Source organism: Mya arenaria, chromosome 17 (genome assembly GCF_026914265.1).
Source record: "Mya arenaria isolate MELC-2E11 chromosome 17, ASM2691426v1".
Taxonomy (NCBI): domain Eukaryota; kingdom Metazoa; phylum Mollusca; class Bivalvia; order Myida; family Myidae; genus Mya; species Mya arenaria.
Window position 1 is genome coordinate 50194645 of NC_069138.1, and position 20352 is coordinate 50214996.

At 36.0% G+C, this 20352-nt stretch overlaps 1 protein-coding gene across 1 annotated transcript; it reads right to left on the bottom strand.

Annotated features, from left to right (window-relative positions):
- Positions 1 to 928: 928 nt before the first annotated feature.
- Positions 929 to 20264, bottom strand: LOC128223583 (uncharacterized). Its single transcript, XM_052932858.1, has 5 exons — positions 18836 to 20264; positions 18156 to 18691; positions 17111 to 17453; positions 16416 to 16495; positions 929 to 1285 (listed from the first exon to the last, which is right to left on the bottom strand). The coding sequence occupies exons 1-5, from the start codon at positions 20262 to 20264 to the stop codon at positions 929 to 931; spliced, it is 2745 nt and encodes a 914-aa protein (XP_052788818.1).
- Positions 20265 to 20352: the final 88 nt, after the last annotated feature.

Genomic DNA, 20352 nt, shown 5'->3' on the forward strand with positions numbered 1-20352 from the left:
TTGTATTTGTTTAAGAATTAGTCTGTGTACGTCAACTTGTTGCAATCTCTGTCAATACTCTCGGATACAAATTTGTTATATGGCTGGACACAAATCCACCAAATTGGACTCAGTTTGACACAAACAATGAGGTCAAGTGTGTTTGCATAAATTTGTTAAGGACTGTTCATGCGTTCTTCAACTCTTTGCCATCTCTTACATTATATACTCGTACACAAATCCATTATCCTCAACATGTTTACACAATCAGAAAATATTGTAATTTATTTTACTCCAGAGGACAGCAAGACTTACATTGATATATTATTGTACGATAGTCACTAAATCATATTATTATCTGTATTGCATACCGGAAGTGTAACTTGGAGGTGAAGGTAGAACTTTTTATTAAAAAAAAACATAATATTAGAAGGGTCTGGCTCTTCATTGTTTTGAGCATATTGCTTTACGATTCAAACGATTTCATGAAACCCAAAACACAACTTTATTAAACAAAAGTCAAATAATAATGAAAAAGAGCGAAATACTCCAACTTTTAAAATGTTAACAAAACCTAATTGATTCCAATTCAGTCTATCAAAAGAAATGCATTTACTTGTTTGCCAATATATACTTTTTCACAAAATACATAAATAATGTTAATTTAATAAACCTCTGCCTAACTCCGTCTGCCCATCTCTCTCTTTTCCCTCGCTCTTCCCCCTGTCCCCCCCTCTCTCTCTATCTCAATCTGTCTCTACCCTCACTCCCCCTTTCTCTACCCCCCTCTCTCTCTCTCTCCCTTCTCTCAACACCCCCTCTCTCCATACCCCCTCTCTCTCCACCTTACCCCCTCTTTCTAATGCCCCTCTCTTCCCCCATCGCACTTCGTCTCCCTCCCTCCCTCCCTCCCTCCCCACCCCCTCTCCCCCATCGCTTTTTCTCTCCTTTACACACTCTCTCTCCCTCCCCCCTCTCTTCCTCTCTCTTCAACCCCTTCCCCTCCCTCTCTCCACACACCTAGCTTTACCCTTCTCTCTCTCTCTCTCTCTCTCTCTTCCTCTCTCTTCACCCCCGCTCTCCTCCATGGCTCTTCCTCTCTCTCTCTCTCTCTCTCTCTCTCTCTCTCTCTCTCTCTCGTTCTCTCCCTCTCTCTACACCCTCGCTTCCCCTCTCTACTTCTCTCTCCCTCTCTCACTCTACCCCTCTCTCCCCCTTTCTCTACATCCTTTTCTCCCTCTCTACCCCCCTTCCCCCCTCTCTCTACGACCCTCTCTCCTCTCTCTGTCCCTCCCTCCCTCTCTTTCTATCTCTTCAATATTTCGCGGCATCGTTCATTCAATCAGACTCCAACAAACCACATATTCATATAATACGTGTACTGAGTAGGAAGGCGGCAACACAACCTGCGTCGAATTAAGGCGATTAAAATATGTTTTCACTCAAACAATTTTTTATCCCATTTTGTTTTCAGTCACAAAGTGATCGACATTTTCGTTGCAATTGGCAGACAGCTTGTTCAAAATTTGGTTGCACAATCATGGTCACCAATCATCGTTTTATCAATAACAAATAACCTATTAAATCACACGGAAGTCTCTTGGTTACAGCAAAACGGTCTTACTTAAAGCGTTTTGTACATTTAAGACGCATAGGTTTTTATCCGGTTTATATCATAATATTTTATATAAAATACTTTTATATGAAGTTGATAAATGTCAACATATGCATTTATGACGTCATGTGAAAAGTTTTATATTCCATGTATTGTAATTGTAGTTGAGCACAGTGTCTTTCCGATATAAAATAAGACAATACAAAATAATGCTTGTACTCGGTGTTGGATGAAATAGCTTTTGAGTGCAAGAAAATTATATTTACAGACGAAAACAAAGAAACTATTTGGCTAGGATTGTGATTTGAATTAAATTTAAATGTAAGTTTGGAGAGCTTAACACTAAACCGTAAACTAAATAAGAAAACAACAGTTTGAACATTAAAACAATGGATCTCTCATCGACAAATCAGTCATACCCTTTTATGAAGTAAGCCGAATGAGGACAGTTACAAAGAAGATTATAACACCTTGAAGAAAGAAGGTCATGATATTGTCAATATTAAAAATTACAAGTATGATGTTCATGCTCATCTCGTTTGGAAAAATAGTCTGGAACATGGTACCAACTTAGCTTAGTTTATGTGACTGATTTGCAAAACCTGTGTTTTCCTTTGATTATAAGACTAGTTGTGTTTCCCTCTGATTCTAGCTGTGTTTCCCTTTCATTCTAGCTATGTTTCCCTTTGATTCTAGCTGTGTTTCACTTTGATGTTGGCTGTGTTTCCCTCTGATTCCCTTTTATTCTAGCTGTGTTTCCCGTTGATTCTCTTTGATTCTAGCTGTGTTTCCCTTTGATGTTGGCTGTGTTTCCCTTTAATTCTAGCTGTGTTTACGTTTGATTCCCTTTGATTCTAGTTATATTTCCTTTTGATTTTAGCCGTATTTCCTTTTGATTGTAGCTTTGTTTACATTTAATTCCCTTTGATTCTAGTTGTGTTTCCCTTTGATTCTAGCTGTATTTCCCTTTGATGCTGGCTGTGTTTATCTTTGATTCCCTTTGATTATAGCTGTGTTTCCCTTTGATTCTAGCGGTGATTCCCTTTTATGGTGGCTGTGTTAACCTTTGATTACCTTTGATTCTAGCTGCGTTTCCCTTTGATGCTAGCTGTGTTTCCCTTTGATTCCCTTTGATTCTAGCTGTGTTTTTCGTTGAATCTATAGCTGTGTTTCCTTTTGATTCTAGCTGTGTTTCCATATGATGCTGGCTGTGTTAACCTTTGATTACCTTTGATTCTAGCTGCATTTCCCTTTGATGCTAGCTGTGTTTCCCTTTGACTTCCTTTGATTCTAGCTGTGTTTTCCGTTAAATCTTTAGCTGTGTTTCCTTTTGATTCTAGCTGTGCTTCCCTATGATGCTGGCTGTGTTAAACTTTGATTCCCTTTGATTCTAGCTGCGTTCCCCTGTGATGCTAGCTGTGTTTATCTTTGATTATCTTTGATGCTTGCTGTGTTTATCTATGATTCCCTTTGATGATAGCTGTGTTTTTCTATGATTCTAGCTGCGTTTCCCTTTGATGCTAGCTGTGTTCATCTTTGATTCTAGCTGCGTTTCAATTTGATGCTAGCTGTGTTTCCCTTTGATTCCCTTTGATTCCAGCTGTGTTTTCCGTTGAATCTATAACTTTGTTTTCCTTGGTTCTAGCCGTGTTTCCTTTTGATTGTAGCTGTGTTTAACTTTATTTCCCTTTGATTCTAGTTGTGTTCCCCTTTGATTCGAGCCGTGTTTCCCTTTAATTCTTGCTGTGTTTCCTTTTGATACAAGCTGTGTTTAACTTTGATGCTAGCTGTGTTTATCTTTGATGCTAGCTGTGTTTATCTTTGATGCTAGCTGTGTTCATTTTTGATTCCCATTGATTCTGGCCGTGTTTATCTTATATGCTAGCTGTGTTTATCTTTGATGCTAGCTGTGTTTATCTTTGATTTTTGCTGTGTTTCCCTTTGATGCTTGCTGTGTTTATCTTTCATTCCCATTGATTCTAGCTGTGTTTCCATTTGATGCTAGCTGTGTTTATCTTTGATTTCAGCTGTGTTTATTTTTGATGCTAGCTGTGTTTATTTTTGATGCTAGCTGTGCTTCCCTTTGATGCTAGCTTTGTTAATCTTTGATGCTAGCTGTGTTTATCTTTGATGCTAGCTGTGTTTCCCTTTGATGCTAGCTGTGTTTAACTTTGATTCCCTTTGATTCTAGCTGTGTTTTCTTTTGATTCTAACTGTGTTTCTTTTTGAGTCTAGCTCTCTTTCCCTTTGATGCTAGCTGTGTTTATCTTTGATTCTGGCTGTGTTTCCCTTTGATGCTAGCTGTATTTAGCTTTGATTCCCTTTGATTCTCGCTGTGTTTCCCTTTGATGCTAGCTGTGTTTATCATTGATTCTAGCTGTGTTTATCTTTGATGCTAGCTGTGTTTCCCTTTGATGCAAGCTGTGATTAACTTTGATTCCCTTTGATTCAAGCTGTGTTTTCTTTTGATTCTAGCTTTGTTTCTTTTTTATTCTAGCTGTGTTTCCTTTTGATGCTAGCTATTTTTGTCTTTGATGCTAGCTGTGTTTATCTTAAATGCTAGCTGTGTTTCCCTTTGATGCTAGCTGTGTTTATCTTTGATTCCCTTTGATTCTAGCTGTGTTTCTCTTTGATGTTAGCTGTGTTTATCTTTGATTCTAGCTGTGTTTATATTTGATGCTAGCTGTGTTTCCCTTTGATTCTAGCTTTGTTTATCTTTGATGCTAGCTGTGTTAATCTTTGATGCTAGCTGTGTTTATCTTTGATTCCCATTGATTCTAGCCGTGTTTCCCTTTGATTCAAGCTGTATTTATCTTATATGCTAGCTGTGTTTATCTTTGATGATAGCTGTGTTTATCTGTGATGCTAGCTGTGTTTATCTTTGATTCCCATTGATTCTAGCCGTGTTTCCCTTTGATTCTAGCTGTGTTTATCTTATATGCTAGCTGTGTTTATCTTTGATGCTAGCTATGTTTGACTTTGATACTAGCTGTGTTTCCCTTTGATGCTTGCTGTGTTTATCTTTCATTCCCTTTGATTCTAGCTGTGTTTATCTTTGATGCTAGCTGTGTTTATCTTTGATTCAAGCTGTGTTTATCTTTGGTGCTAGATGTGTTTATCTTTGATGCTAGCTGTGTTTCCTTTTGATGCTAGCTGTGTTTATCCTTGATGCTAACGGTGTTTATCTTTGATGCTAGCTGTGTTTCCCTTTGATGCAAGCTGTGTTTAACTTTGATTCCCTTTGATTTTAGCTGTGTTTTCTTTTGATTCTAGCTTTGTTTCTTTTTTATTCTAGCTGTGTTTCCTTTTGATGCTAGCTATGTTTATCTTTGATTCTAGCTGTGTTTCCCTTTGATGCTAGCTGTGTTTATCTTTGAATCCCTTTGATTCTAGCTGTGTTCCCCTCTGATGCTAGCTGTGTTTATCTTTTATTCTAGCTGTGTTATCTTTGATGCTAGCTGTGTTTCCCTTTGATGCTAGCTGCGTTTCCCATTGATGCTAGCTGTGTTTATCTTTGATGCTAGCTGTGTTTCCCTTTGATGCTAGCTGTGTTTCCCTTTGATGCTAGCTGTGTTTATCTTTGAATCCCTTTGATTCTAGCTGTGTTCCCCTCTGATGCTAGCTGTGTTTATCTTTTATTCTAGCTGTGTTTATCTTTGATGCTAGCTGTGTTTCCCTTTGATGCTAGCTGCGTTTCCCATTGATGCTAGCTGTGTTTATCTTTGATGCTAGCTGTGTTTCCCTTTGATGCTAGCTGTGTTTCCCTTTGATGCTAGCTGTGTTTATCTTTGAATCCCTTTGATTCTAGCTGTGTTCCCCTCTGATGCTAGCTGTGTTTATCTTTTATTCTAGCTGTGTTTATCTTTGATGCTAGCTGTGTTTCCCTTTGATGCTAGCTGCGTTTCCCATTGATGCTAGCTGTGTTTATCTTTGATGCTAGCTGTGTTTCCCTTTGATGCTAGCTGTGTTTCCCTTTGATGCTAGCTGTGTTTATCTTTGAATCCCTTTGATTCTAGCTGTGTTCCCCTCTGATGCTAGCTGTGTTTATCTTTTATTCTAGCTGTGTTTATCTTTGATGCTAGCTGTGTTTCCCTTTGATGCTAGCTGCGTTTCCCATTGATGCTAGCTGTGTTTATCTTTGATGCTAGCTGTGTTTCCCTTTGATGCTCGCTGTGTTATCTTTGATTCCCTTTGATTCTAGCTGTGTTTTCGTTTGATTCTAGCTGTGTTTCAGTTGAATGCTAGCTGTGTTTATCTTTAATTTCGTTTGATTCTAGCTGTGTTTCCCTTTGATGCTAGCTGTGTTTATCTTAGATTCTAGCTGTGTTTATCATTTATGCTAGCTGTGTTTATCTTAGATGCTAGCTGTGTTTATCTTTGATGATAGCTGTGTTTATCTTAGATGCTAGCTGTGTTTCCCTTTGATGTTAGCTGTGTTTATCTTTGATTCCCTTTGATTCTAGCTGTTTCCCTTTGATGCTAGCTGTGTTTATCTTTGATTCTAGCTGTGTTTATCTTTGATGCTAGCTGTGTTTCCCTTTGATGCTAGCTTTGTTTATCTTTGATGCTAGCTGTGTTTATCTTTGATGCTAGCTGTGTTTATCTTCGATTCCTTTTGATGCTAGCTGTGTTTATCTTCGATTCCCTTTGATGCTAGCTGCGTTTATCTTAGATTCTAGCTGTGTTTCCCTTTTATGCTAGCTGTGTTTATCTTTGATGCTTGCTGTGTTTACCATTGATGCTAGCTGTGTTTATCTTAGATTCTAGCTGTGTTTCCGTTTGATGCTAGCTGTGTTTATCTTTGATTCTAGCTGTGTTTCCGTTCGATTCTAACTGTGTTTATCTTTGATTCTAGCTGTGTTTCCTTTTGATTCTAGCTGTGTTTCCCTTTGATGCTAGCTGTGTTTATCGTTGATTCCCTTTGATTCTAGCTGTGTTTCCTTTTGATTCTAGCTGTGTTTCCGTTCGATTCTAACTGTGTTTATCTTTGATTCTAGCTGTGTTTCCTTTTGATTCTAGCTGTGTTTCCCTTTGATGCTAGTTGTGTTTATCGTTGATTCCCTTTGATTCTAGCTGTGTTTCCTTTTGATTCTAGCTGTGTTTCCGTTCGATTCTAACTGTGTTTATCTTTGATTCTAGCTGTGTTTCCTTTTGATTCTAGCTGTGTTTCCCTTTGATGCTAGCTGTGTTTATCTTTGATTCCCTTTGATTTTAGCTGTGTTTCCCTTTGATGCTAGCTGTTTTTATCTTTCTAGCTGTATTTCCTTTTGATTCTAGCTGTGTTTCCCTTTGATGCTAGCTGTGTTTATCTTTGATTCCCTTTGATTCTAGCTGTGTTTCCCTTTGATGCTAGCTGTGTTTATCTTTGATTCTAGCTGTGTTTATCTTTGATGTTAGCTGTGTTTCCCTTTGATGCTAGCTTTGTTTATCTTTGATGCTAGCTGTGTTTATCTTTGATGCTAGCTGTGTTTCCCTTTGATGCTAGCTGTGTTTATCTTTAATTCCCTTTGATTCTAGCTGTGTGTCCCTTTGATGCTAGCTTTGTTTATCTTTGATTCTAGCTGTGTTTATCTTTTATGCTAGCTGTGTTTATCTTTGATGCTAGCTGTGTTTCCCATTGATGCTAGCTGTGTTTATCTTTGATGCTAGCTGTGTTTATATTTGATGCTAGCTGTGTTTTTTTATTTGATGCTAGCTGTGTTTATTTTTGATTCTCTTTGATTCTAGCTGTGTTTCCTTTTGATTCTAGCTGTGTTTCCGTTTGATTCTAGCTGTGTTTATCTTTAATTCCCTTTGATTCTAGCTGTGTTTCCTTTTGATTCTAGCTGTGTTTCCCTTTGATTCTGTGTTTGTCTTTGATTCTAGTAGTGTTTCCTTTTGATTCTAGCTGTGTTTCCATTTGATGCTAGCTGTGTTTATCTTTGATTCCCTTTGATTCTAGCTGTGTTTCCCTTTGATTCTAGCTATGTTTATCTTTAATGCTGGCTGTGTTAACCTCTGATTACCTTTGATTCTAGCTGCGTTTCCCTTTGATGCCAGCTGTGTTTCCCTTTGATTCCTTTTGATTCTAGCTGTGTTTTCCGTTGATTCTATAGCTGTGTTTCCTTTGATTCGAGCTGTGTTTCCCATTTGATTCCATTTGATTCTAGCTGTGATTATCTTTGAATCCCTCTATAGCATTCCTCTCAGTAATCATCATATATCATTGCTTTTAAAACAAAATATGTTTTTAATTATAAAATGTATTTCTTGTTCATTTAGCAAACTTTGTACAGATAAAGACTTTCTTAATATCGCTGACGTTGGCAGCCAAACTTATTCCTGTGAAAGAAAAAGTGACGCCTTTGTTGTTGCGGTGAATCGAGCCTTTTTTAGCTAAGGTAAGTGTATTCACTATATAAGACTAAATCAAATCACCTAGTTGAATTAAGTTTTGTGACAATAAAGTGAATAACTTTACATTCATTGCTGCAGACGATGTCATATTAAATTACCACGGAAATTGCTCTTTACTTAACAGCTTAATTTCACTAAACGTTTCTTTCGAAATGCACTCACTTGAAAGAAGAAATAAACACCTGACGGATAGAATTGTTAAACACCATTTTCGTTAATTACAGAAGACATATGACACACATTTATTAAAGTGGGTCAACGTTTCATTTAATTTCCGTTAGCATTTGCTTTGTTCCTCTTCCATATTTTATTATAATATATACTTAATTCAAACCTCGATATCAAAACTACCAACTATGTTAATGTAAAGCGATGGTTTAATAAAGGAATACCGTTGTAATTGACATCCTTTAGCAAATACAATTGAAACAAAAAAGTGTTTAAATATATGACGGCGAATACATCGTGGTTTTACCTAGGCTTTCAAAAGCATTGACCACGAAACTATCGGTATATATATATATATACGTTAGCAGAGAAGAGATACGTTCAAGCACACAATTTAAGTGTAAGCACTATGCTGGATCTACAATTTTGCTAAAAAAGAGGATCAACGGGAACCGAAAGAGTAAATCACACAACGACATTTGTTCGTGAATATATATTAATGCAAAATTATCCTCTATCAACAATAAACTACTGCTTTAAATTATTGGTTACTTGTCGCCTGAAGTATTGTTTTGCGTACACCAATATATTTTCTGTCCAAAAAGATAAAGAACCTACTTAGAATCTAGATCAGATTGACGATTGGATAAGATTATTGTACAAAACCCTTACTATAAACAACACTCATTATTGCAATTACATACCACTTGAGCTTTGCGTTCGATATGCATCATCAACTCAGGTAATGGTGGTAGCAGGTATTACGAAACTCACTGGTAGAAACAGCAGTTTAATCGATAGATTTAAATTTTTTAGGGAGGTAGTTAACGTACCCATAGCTAGGAAGCAAACTCAGTTTTATAATTTCAAATTTGACTGCAGTATGTCATTTTTATAAAAATTGCTCATGTATTGACAAACTAATAGATAATAAATAAGCTTAAATAATGTTAATATATGAATATTTGATATATACTTAACACAAAATACACCTTGCCATACTTGGATTACAACGTATTCGCGCGAATACAAATATGAATTGAACTTGTCATTCTTTATAACTACTGAAATTTAATGAATTAGGTATTTCAGAGGCGGTGATCATGTGGTACATTGTTTTGATACCAGGCACTAAAATAATGTCAGCGCCCAGTGATACGGTATATAATTGTGTATCTTTTCTCTTTAGTCACAAGTTTTGAATCGAGGCGAAAGTGGGTGCGGAAATGTTTGAACCAAGCAGGAACTGTCCATGTTTGCTAGATTTTTTTATTAATAAACGCAATTTGTTGACAGAGATTTTTAACATTGCATGCACATCAATTGATATCCCTTAATTTATATTTCCACGGCATCGTATGCGTGTTGCAGAAAAAATGCTACAACTGTTTTTGAACCAAGCACCAACGAAATATTATAAGAACCAAGCACTACATATCGTTCCCCTGAAGGTGATGTTATGTCGACATTTCGGAAAGTCTTACAAGACTTAAGACGCGTTAAGCATTCATGACAGAAAGCATACAGACTGGGTATCATACAGATGCTGCACTCTTATGCCTTTTGAGACAATCGCATGTTCCTTCCGGCCTGATAACCTTTAAGTCACTTTAAATATCACAGGTAAACATTCCGTTTAAAAGTGGTGCCGTATTTCAAAGTCATTACTTATAAGATTGAAATATTAACTTTTAGATAAATTAAGATTTTAAATGCTACAACTTTCAATTACATTATTCAAAATGCTTTTCAAATTGCTTTTAAATCATATCTCAGAGGTCGTGACCATGGTGAGGGAATACAGTTCAAGTGCCCCGATTGCGACAAAGCGTTCGCCACCAATGAAGATTTGTCAAACCATCGATGAGTTTTTAACACAGACTCCCAGATCGAATGTGATTATTGTGTTGCTTAATACCACGAAATCTAATTCATTAGGCATCCCACTGAGGTGAGAAGAAGTACAAATGAAGCTGTGGTATAGGATTCCGTTACGGCTGTCCTATCACAGATAGCTCCTAAAGTGCGCCAAACAGTGATAAAGGGAAATGTTATTTTTATATTATTTTGTTGTTTAATTACTTTTTACATTTGACAAGGGTATGCTTTAAAATGAAGCGCTTTTATCATAATAAAAGACATAGTTAAATTGCAATACCAAGTATGCGCTCTTAGACCCCGTGATAAATTTGCTAAGTCGAAAAATAAGAATAACATTAAATTTTTGCATAATTTTTTAATATTGTTACCGGAATCCAGTAGTCAATTCATCATTTTGCAACGATAAGCGATAACTTGTATTGTTTCTTTTGCATTTATGTAAAGGTTTATTCCCTGTTATACATATTATTTGTTGTCTTACTCGGAACCGGAAATCCAATTTTATAGCTCATGCTCTATTTCAATATTTCAATGATCTCTTTCATTATGTTTGTTTTGTTTAAGCCGGGAAGGCGGTGAATATCGGCATTTGAAAACGAATACTTGTAATTGTATCATGATTAATTGGTTCAACTTGATATGGGCTAAAACTATATTTTTCTTCTATTGTTTTATGTGTGAAGTTTTATTTTCGAAGCTCATGTGCAGCAATGTCCATGTTATCTATACATATGTCGATGTTTTTTTTATAGTTGTTATATATTCATGATTGTATGCATTTGCATAAGTCAAAGTATAATACATAGAGGATCTCAAAAGAGTGTTTATTTTGTATCAAATTTTTTAAACGAGTTCATTTTAAAACGATATAAAACTGAGGATCTGCGGAGTTTTTATCGTTTTAAAATGACGAGTTTAATAAATTTGAAACAAAATAAGCACGAATTTGAGATTCTATTTATAACATAACTCTATTACGGTTGAAATCTAGGTCAATGTTTCTTCAATACACATTCTCATGTCTTAAAGCGAAGAATTTACATTGAGTGTTATAAGGATGCCTCATCCGCAGGACAGAAAATAGTACGACATAAGCATTTTATTTACAAAAAAACACACTAAATAATCAACCGATTTTCAAAGGTTTCACTTAAAAACAAAAAGAAGATATTTCAATCCATTTAAATCAAGCAAATCAATAATTAGAGCAATGTCATAACTCATTAGTAATCACGCGAGTGCATACATGTTTTTTGGCGGTTGAAGTTTGAAAAGACCGTTAGTCAGCGTCACAGTCGCTTTCAGTAGTGCGAATTCACTTTGTAGCTGTTGGATTACATCATGGATTTTTGTCATTTAATGGATATGCACAATGAGTTTTACCTCCGTGAATTGGAGCACCAAAAATGTTGTAAAACCCAACAGAAAAAGTAGGACTTCATGTGGAATCAGTGACTGTGTAAACTTGAGCATTGCTGGCGAACTGTGTGCATATACTGAGCATTGTACAGATATTTTCACTGGAGTACAGGATGTTGGATATGTACTTGTGTTGGTTTGGATTTATGTGGCTATTTTTGTTTAAAAATGCAATATTCTTGTGTCCCGATATTTGCATAATCTGGTTCGCAGGAACATTGCTGTCATTCATGATTCAATTCCTGGTCGAGGTATTTTCTGGCGCTGTGATCAGGGGGTCGTTTGTTTGGATTAAGACCAGCCTTCTTCACCATTCGTTTCATCGTGGAGCTAAGCTTGTTGACATCGACAGGATTTCTTTTGAAACATTGTTTCTGATGTTTGTTTACGTTTTTTGACAGCGCGTATGAATACATTTTTCTGCGATGTGGTTATCTAATTTGAATAGTTATCAACTTATTACACTAGTTATATATGAACAATTTATTGCATGGGGTTATATCACTCCTGCGCCGTTAGTTATGTTATAAAATACGTTGACAAATAATTACCCAAATATAGCATGTTAATGATTTGAAAGATCATTGCAATGAAAACTTTACGGAATACTTAATCATGGCTTATACAGCAAACATGTTATGTTTAACAATGTGTAACAAACAGTGTATTCATAGTCATTACATGCAATCATTCTGTCGCTTTCGTTATTAATTTTTTCACATTGCATGTTTTCTTATCAAATTAAATATATATCTGTTCGAATTTTTTGTCTCAGCCACTTCCCGAGACTTTTAAAATACATGTACATGGAATGTCGGAGCAAAATAAGATTTATGCAGTTTTAATGTCCTACAATGCCATATTTCAAATTGTAGGACATTAGCAGATCAACGTGCGATAATACGACAAACGAATACAATATTAGAAGCAAAAATGTATAGCAACATAAATGCTCTTGTTTAGTTTTAAGAGTAAACATGCAAATATGTTGACTTTATTTGAATACAATGTACTGTCATGTTCAGTTCTTTTCACAACGAATACATATCATGGTAAGTCATTATTCATTCAAAGCCCGTCCGTTTTGTAGTCAACAATTAAATTTCATTTCGACGGTCTTTCTCCTATCTTACCCCCAGAGTACCATTCAGTGCTGGGTTTTTGTCTGTTGAGACAATCTCATGTTCCTTCCGGCCTGATAACCTTTTTAGTACGAATCAAATGCATAATCCCTGTTAATTACAAATACTGTACATGTAGTTATAATATATAGAGGATCTTTAATGAGTGTTTATTTTGTATCGAATTTATTAAACGAAATAATTTTAAAACGATAAAAACGAGGCTTTGCCGAAAACACAACCCATCATTTAAAATTAGTAAATTAAATGCTAAACTCGTTCATCAATATGTGCATTTAGGCTCATGCGATAACCTTATTAATTAGGTTTTTGAGTTAAGATTAAATGTTGAAAAATGCATGACGACGCCAATGACCATGAAGCCATCGAATTTTAAAATGCTACGAAACAGCGACAATCTGCAGTCTAAAACTTAATTATGGGTAAAATAATAACTATCCTCATATTTGATATTTTATTATGCTTCAAGAATGTTAATATATGAAGATTTTTACAATTAAACATACAATTTGTTTGAATTAATTATTCATCAGTTTTATTCAAAAAGTAAAGGTGCATTTTCTGTCCATTTTTGTTATATACTTAACGAAACGTCTAACTAGAGCTAGCCAATATTGGAGTATAAAGTGTTTTTGCTAATACCCCCCTCCCCCCTGAATTGTCCAAGTTTACATGCTATTTCAATATAGGAGCAAAAAGGTAATTGAATACGCACGTCAAAAGGGTACGCCCCCTAAGTTACGTCCACTTTATCGTCAAATCCTGGATCTGCCCCTGAAATCAAAAACTAATCTAATATGTCATTGTCTATAACTACTATGACATCCCAGCATAAATGGACACTTTTGATGCGTCTGGTATTCCAAGAAGTGCACGCAGTTATGCCGTAATTTGATTATGCTGCAATCATGCTATTTTGTGCCGATTTTAACGACTTTGCGAATTGTTAAAAAATCAACCATAATTTACCTTTATAATTTCTGAATGGATTGATTTATTCGGGATGTGTATGTCATTATCTTTATAACCTTTTTTTGTAGCACTTATTGAGTGAATTGTACAATTGCACTTTCGTTTTCTAGTCGTACCACCTATCAGCTACAGTCTGATTATAATTCTTATGTAAAACACAAATTTATCTATTTGATATTGAACGCTAATTCCAAAGGCAACCACAATTTAGGGTCGCTGATGCCCGAACAAGAATTATCTTAATGGATTCAATCAAGAGGTACAGACGTCGCCCGAAAACCAAACGTCATTCCTTTAAATATTTTGCGGTGTATCTAGTGTAACAAAAGTGTAGGAAAAAAGAAATAGTACTTAAAAAGTTATTAAATTTTGATGTCTGTATCTCAGTGGAAGTACAAAGAGAAAGAGTACCTATGTTCAGTATAAAATTAATCGAGTTAGCAATATTTATGTAGCAAACAAATCGATGAAATGTAAAAGTTTTTATATTTTGAATCATTATACGTAGCTACCCATATAACCAAACGATATTTAATGATGTGTTTTATCTTGTTCTCCATTGTCTTTAAGTTGAATAAGGTTTATATATATATTTTTTAATTTGCTGTGATTGATAAATATTGTGAAAATGTTGAGATTTAGTGCTCTAAAACTGTTTTATATTCTCCTATGAATGCCAGTGTAATTTCCCCGAATATCTATAAACAACCTATTCGTTTGTGTTGATAGATAATATGGCATGTGTTAAGCGTAAAGTACAGTCGTACCCCGCTGGCTCGAACTCGCTCGGCTCGAATTCCTCGTTGTCTCGAACTAGATGTAAAGGACCGATTTCTTTTAACTGAGGGTAAACAATCCCGCCTGGCTCGAATTTTTCGAGGCTCGAGGTATTTTCGCGGGTCCCAGGGAGTTCGAACCGACGGGGTTCGACAACAAAGGTTAAAGCTTCAGTGAACTCCTGTTTCGCTGAATGTTCAAAGGCGGTTACTCCAACATGTATCTATCAGACTTTTTCGATGCAAGTTCGCGTTTGTGTGTTTTGTTTATTTGCTCCGTGTCTCTTGCTTGTGTTTGACTTCTGAGCATATCTCTGTCGTTTCTATTGTTTTATTAATATTTTACTGTCATTTTTTCTTATTTCTAAGACCTTTTACTACCTTTCACAGTTTGTAGCATGTTCGTCGGTTTCTGTTTATAATGTCCCAATAATAATATAATGTCACAACTTTTTCACCTTTTCGATTGATGTTTCTACTTTTGCGGCTTACAAGGACGGTCGTTTTGAGCCTTAGCTTAATAAAAGAGAAGTTTCATTGTATCTGTTTCCTCACAATATTTCTCCAAACATGCTATTGAATGATCGGCTGGGAGTTGATTTTGTACTTGTGGACTTACAGTTTTGGCATCATACAATTAGATATATAGATTTTTGTAGGAAGAAGAAAGTATCACACACACAACGATATTTATTAGGAAATGAAAGGAAGCGTATCAATAACACTCGTATCAACGTCAAAACAGTCAACAACAAATAAAAAGTAAATCAAGATGGAAGCACAGCATAGAGATACTCATATAGCAACTACGTGGGAAGGAGTGATATAAAAGTAAACGAACATATAAAAAGTAAATCAATATACTAGATAATCATACAGCAAATCTATTGGACAGAGTTACATAAAGAAAATATTGAATGAAATCCGAATTGTTCATTTTTTCTTTAGCTGACATTCGACAGTTGACGTTTGAATTCAATGACATGACTTAGGAATACATTTCTAAAATAAAAATAAGATAGAAAGTAAAATTCACACACTAGTAAGGCACACATATGGATATATTGATAGCTAAATATTGAAAATAAAAACCCACCAGCCTGGCAACAATTACGCGGTGCCTCTACCAAGTAAATTATTACACTGTGAATATTGTCCTGTAAACGCTCGAAATCCCTGTTGGATAAGCACATGTTATGGTAAAGAACAACTCTGTTATCTTCGGGGAAATCAGCGTAGACGACGGAGCCACAATATCATATGTATGTCCGGTGTAATAGCTGATGTCAAGAATGTCGGTGAATCCTTCTTTTGATCCCACGACGAGGCTATACACAACTGGAATTTCCGGAAGTGTTTCGAATGCTTGTTCCCAATCGATATGAATAATATGCTCGTTTCGAGATGCAAGCATTGGAATTCCTGAAAATATATATATATATAAAAATGTTAGAAATCATAAATTCAGCTTAACAAGTATTAGAGTTATTTGAGAAGACCTACTAAGCCCACATTTATTTCCTACGATTAGCTTGGCATTACCTCCGACAATTCTTCCTAAATTTTTGCCTATTTTACATGCTGAGCTGCAATAAAACACTATTTATCCATGGACACAGTTTAACTTGCAATCCTATTCAAAGTTTAATGTAAAAACCATAAATATGTTCGAGCAGTATAATTGTTCTAAACAAGTTTATCGAAGTGAATTGCCATAATGTAGACAATTAGGAATTATATTAATTAAATATGCAATGCAAATGCAATGCAGTCATTTAAAAAGTTTGTACTTTCAATTTCAAATTCGAAACGAATGGTATTCATTTACCGCTGTATAAAACGGTCAGTCTAATCTAAACCTATCATATGACTTGTTTTAGGTTAAAGTTGACTTTCTCTGCAAAGATTTGAGTATTAAATGACCCTGTGACAAAAGTCATGCTAATTTCGGTGCTATTGGTATGTGCACTTTTTAATTTTAGTATTTAGAAACTGATAAATACCTTTTTATCAATATTAAACTTAAGTCTGAATCAGAGTCTTGTTTAAGGTACCATATGGTTTTACCTGACAAAACTGGAGGTTGGCTGATGGTGAATAAGGAGGCATGAACGGCCTCACCTCTATGTTGTCCAGTGTTTGTAGCCCTGACGTGTACGTTTATTGTTTCTGTATTGTGTAATGTTAGTCCGCGAGCAGTTGCCACCGTCTTTAAGTGAACATTTGTCCAGTCTACGATGGTTGTATTTTTGTCGTCTGATATGCAATATTCGTAATAGTCAATACCGGAGGTATCTTTGAATTTTGACCAACTGATCTGCACTAAGGATGTGTTTGATTGTATTTTAGAATGGCCTACAGTAATCGGTATTGAGCTTATCAGACCTTCGTTAACTGGTAGAATGTTAATTGTCACTTGGTTTGAAGTAATGAAATCCATGGATACGGTATTGGAAGCTACAGTTTTTGTCGTTGCTAGTTCAACATTATTGACGCAGTTGATATTGACGTACACCTTATCGCCGTGTTTAAGCTGCAGGAGGTTCGACCCACACGATGACATAGTATCTGCATACCATTGGTCTTGTACATTGTTAATGTTTGGAAGCATTCCTGCAACATAATCGAAGGTTGAGTATGAAATGCACACGTCGTGGTTTATAATTTAAATTAGTGATTAGTTATTTCGTTTCAGTCGTTAAAACTGAAAGCTTGTCACTCTAGCAAACTTGAAATTACTATTACGTTTCATTTACACTTACCAATAGAACAAGTACAATGTTTAATATCGCTCTCCTCATCTAGCGCTTTCCAGGTTGTAGTAACCTGGACTCTCGAAGCGATTTCATCTGACTCATTTACATAGACTACCGTAGCTAAAGCCTCCAGATCGGTGATAATCGGAGAAGTTTGGTCAATAATAACTGGTTCTGTTGATTGGAAAACAGATGTCAGGCCTGCATGATTTTCAGCAATAACCGTCGTGTATACTTTCATCGAATGAAGAAGGTGTCCTTTAATAATCCCACTCATTATATCAGCATGAATGGCAGTTAATGGCTGAATTTGAAACCCTCCAATTGTGGTACCAGCACCAATTTGTACCTGGAATTAAATCATAAAAAGGCATGAAAGTCATTACCAGTATTTTTGTATATGAAATATAAAAGCACAACAAATACATCATATGCATAACCCTAATAGTTAAAACAGGTATACAATCATGCATTAGACTAATGAATAATTAAATACCTAAATAAAACGTTAGAACAAGTAGTACAAACCCTATTTTTCTTTAAAAAAATCAATTTTAATGAATGCTATTATAATTATGTTAATGTTAAACGTATCCAAGAAAATGTAATATGAACTTTAATTTTAATAACTGCAATAACTATTTCATACCATTTTCAGATCGCTTTCCTTATCCTGAATCACAGCAGTGACAGCTACAGAATCATGTCTTATTTGCCGAACATGAAGTGCGTTTACTTTGTTTTCAATAATAGACGCACATCTTTGTAAATGAATTGTTTTTAAGATGTTGTTGAAATTAGTATAATTATTTTCAACACTAATGGTAAGATTCTGGGCCCCTTTTTCCATTGAAACAAACGTGTATGAAAATTCAGTAATTTGTTTATGATTCAGAGCAGTTTGGATTCTGGTCATGAAACGATTGATTTGAAGAATTACTGAGTCTACAAAAGTATTTTTAATAGACCCTTCAATTCTGTATACGGCATCTTTGTCCAATTGTGCAACAATTGTCTTCGTCAAATTATCCTTCGAATGGTTAAACAATACAGTGAAATCCGTGTGTTCAAATCGGTTACAGTCGTATCCTTTAGGTGGAGTTGGATCAATGACAACCCCCGGTGATACATTAATATCACTTTCATGTCCCGCGGCATCAATGGCCTTGACCACGCCGTAATAAACGCTGTCAGGAATCAAGTCTAAATCCTTAAACGTAACACTCGTCTTGAGGTATACTTGTGTGAAATTCGTACTAGAATAAGGAGGCTCCTGCTTTTTCACAACAGCAACATAGTAACTTTTTATTCCTGAACAATGGTCCTGAAACCCGTGCCATGAAAATCCTACAGATGTAACGGATGATTGGTATGCAACGTTCTTATGTGTTATTGTATTAAAAACAACGCCCTTCGACGGTGGGGCCGTATCAACTATGAATCCGTCTGACGATACCGAAGTGTGAAGCCCTGCAGTATTCACGGCAGTGACAGAAAAATAGTATCTAACAGCGTGCTCCAAAGTCAGATTACCGATAGAAATATTTGTTTTTAATCCTATATTCTGTGATGCATATACGTCATCGACTGAAACAAATGCAAAATTTTAAAATATCAATCACATTATCAAAAACTGGCTTCTAGGTAAATTCAATATGAATGCAATGATTTTTATACCGTAAACGATAAGTAATGGGTCAAACATATCAGCATGTATCTATTTTTATGTACCGTTCGGTGAAGTTCCTAAAGCAACCGAGTAATTTTGTATATCGCTCTGTTGCTCACTAAAGACCCCGGACCAACAAGCCGAAATCTCATCGGTCCAGGAAATGAAGTCAAGATCTGTTGCACAATCGTCAATTCCTTCGATGATATATCGTCCTCTACGCAAACTTGGGGGTGTTTGATCAACCTTAATAGATTTAGACGTAAAGATGGCGAATTTACTTGGTCCGTACCATGTTTTTACGTAAATGTCGTAGAGCTCACCATGGACAAGCGATCTATTAATAGGCAGACAGTGAACAAATTCTTGTCGCAAACCTATATCAACCCAGGGAAACTCTTTTTGTAAATCGAAAACCCCTTCTCCATGCGGCTGATTATGAATTCCAATACTCCACTCAAATCTATGAATGTCTGGATCCTTTCTCGAGTGTTCGATCTGAGTCCAGTGCCCGGCAAGACAAGCTGATGATGCAGTTAAAGTCAAAGGCTGAAACTGAAGGCCTCCAAAAACTGCAAACCGTGTCAAGTCGCTATCAGTCGTGTTAAATGCATCAATCTCGACGCACGACATATTTGTTTCAGCTTCAATACATGTTTTTCCAACTACTGCGCATGTGCAGTCCTTGTTGCAAAAATGAACGTCACAAGAGTGCTTCTCGAGTTCGAGTATTCCCCGCTGATTTTCAATAATAACGGAAGATGGCATACTTGACAATGAAAACAGAGATACACGTGCAATTGAACTGTTTAATCCTACACTGTTAGCAGTCCAGACGGAAACAATTATAAGATCATCAGGGTTTAACGCTTCTTGAAGTGTAAATCTGACATGCTGTTCGTCCGAGGTTTTATCATGGTTTTGGATCAGGACTCCACCGGACAGTTCCTGTTTGCTAAAATATCTTGAAACAGTGACATAATATCTATCTATACCAGATTCCTGATCGTAGAAACCATACCAAGTCAAGGAGACATTGGAGTGGAGTCCACCGTTATCTCTATAATTTTCCCAAAGCATTTGTGGTTTTAGACCACCCTGGTGTGGGGGAGTAGAGTCGATAAGAATATCATTTGTTCTCTCTGTTGAGCATAGCCCTGCTGCGTTACAACTGGTTATAACAACAAAATATATGTCACCATTATGCAGCCAGTTCTTTCCATCTAAGTGAATGGTGTAGTGTTTTTCCGATCCGAGATGTATTTTTTCGACTGGTGTGTGTCCTTCATGATGGGTAAAGAGGGATAACTCGTGGTTAAGTATCGGGCTTTCGTCGTCTAAAAATTCCCAAAACACTTTGATAATTGACTTTTCCCATTGAGCGATTTTGTCCATAACTACGTTATAATCTAGCATTATTGAAGGCTTTATTTTATTGTACGGAGCTGTAATGTCCACGAGAATCGCATCGGATGCACTTGAAACGTTCATCCCGACTCCATTAAAGGCCCAAACAGTTGCAAAAATAGGCGTATTGATGGGCAGAGATATATTCGACTTTATCAAATAAGAGTGAAGA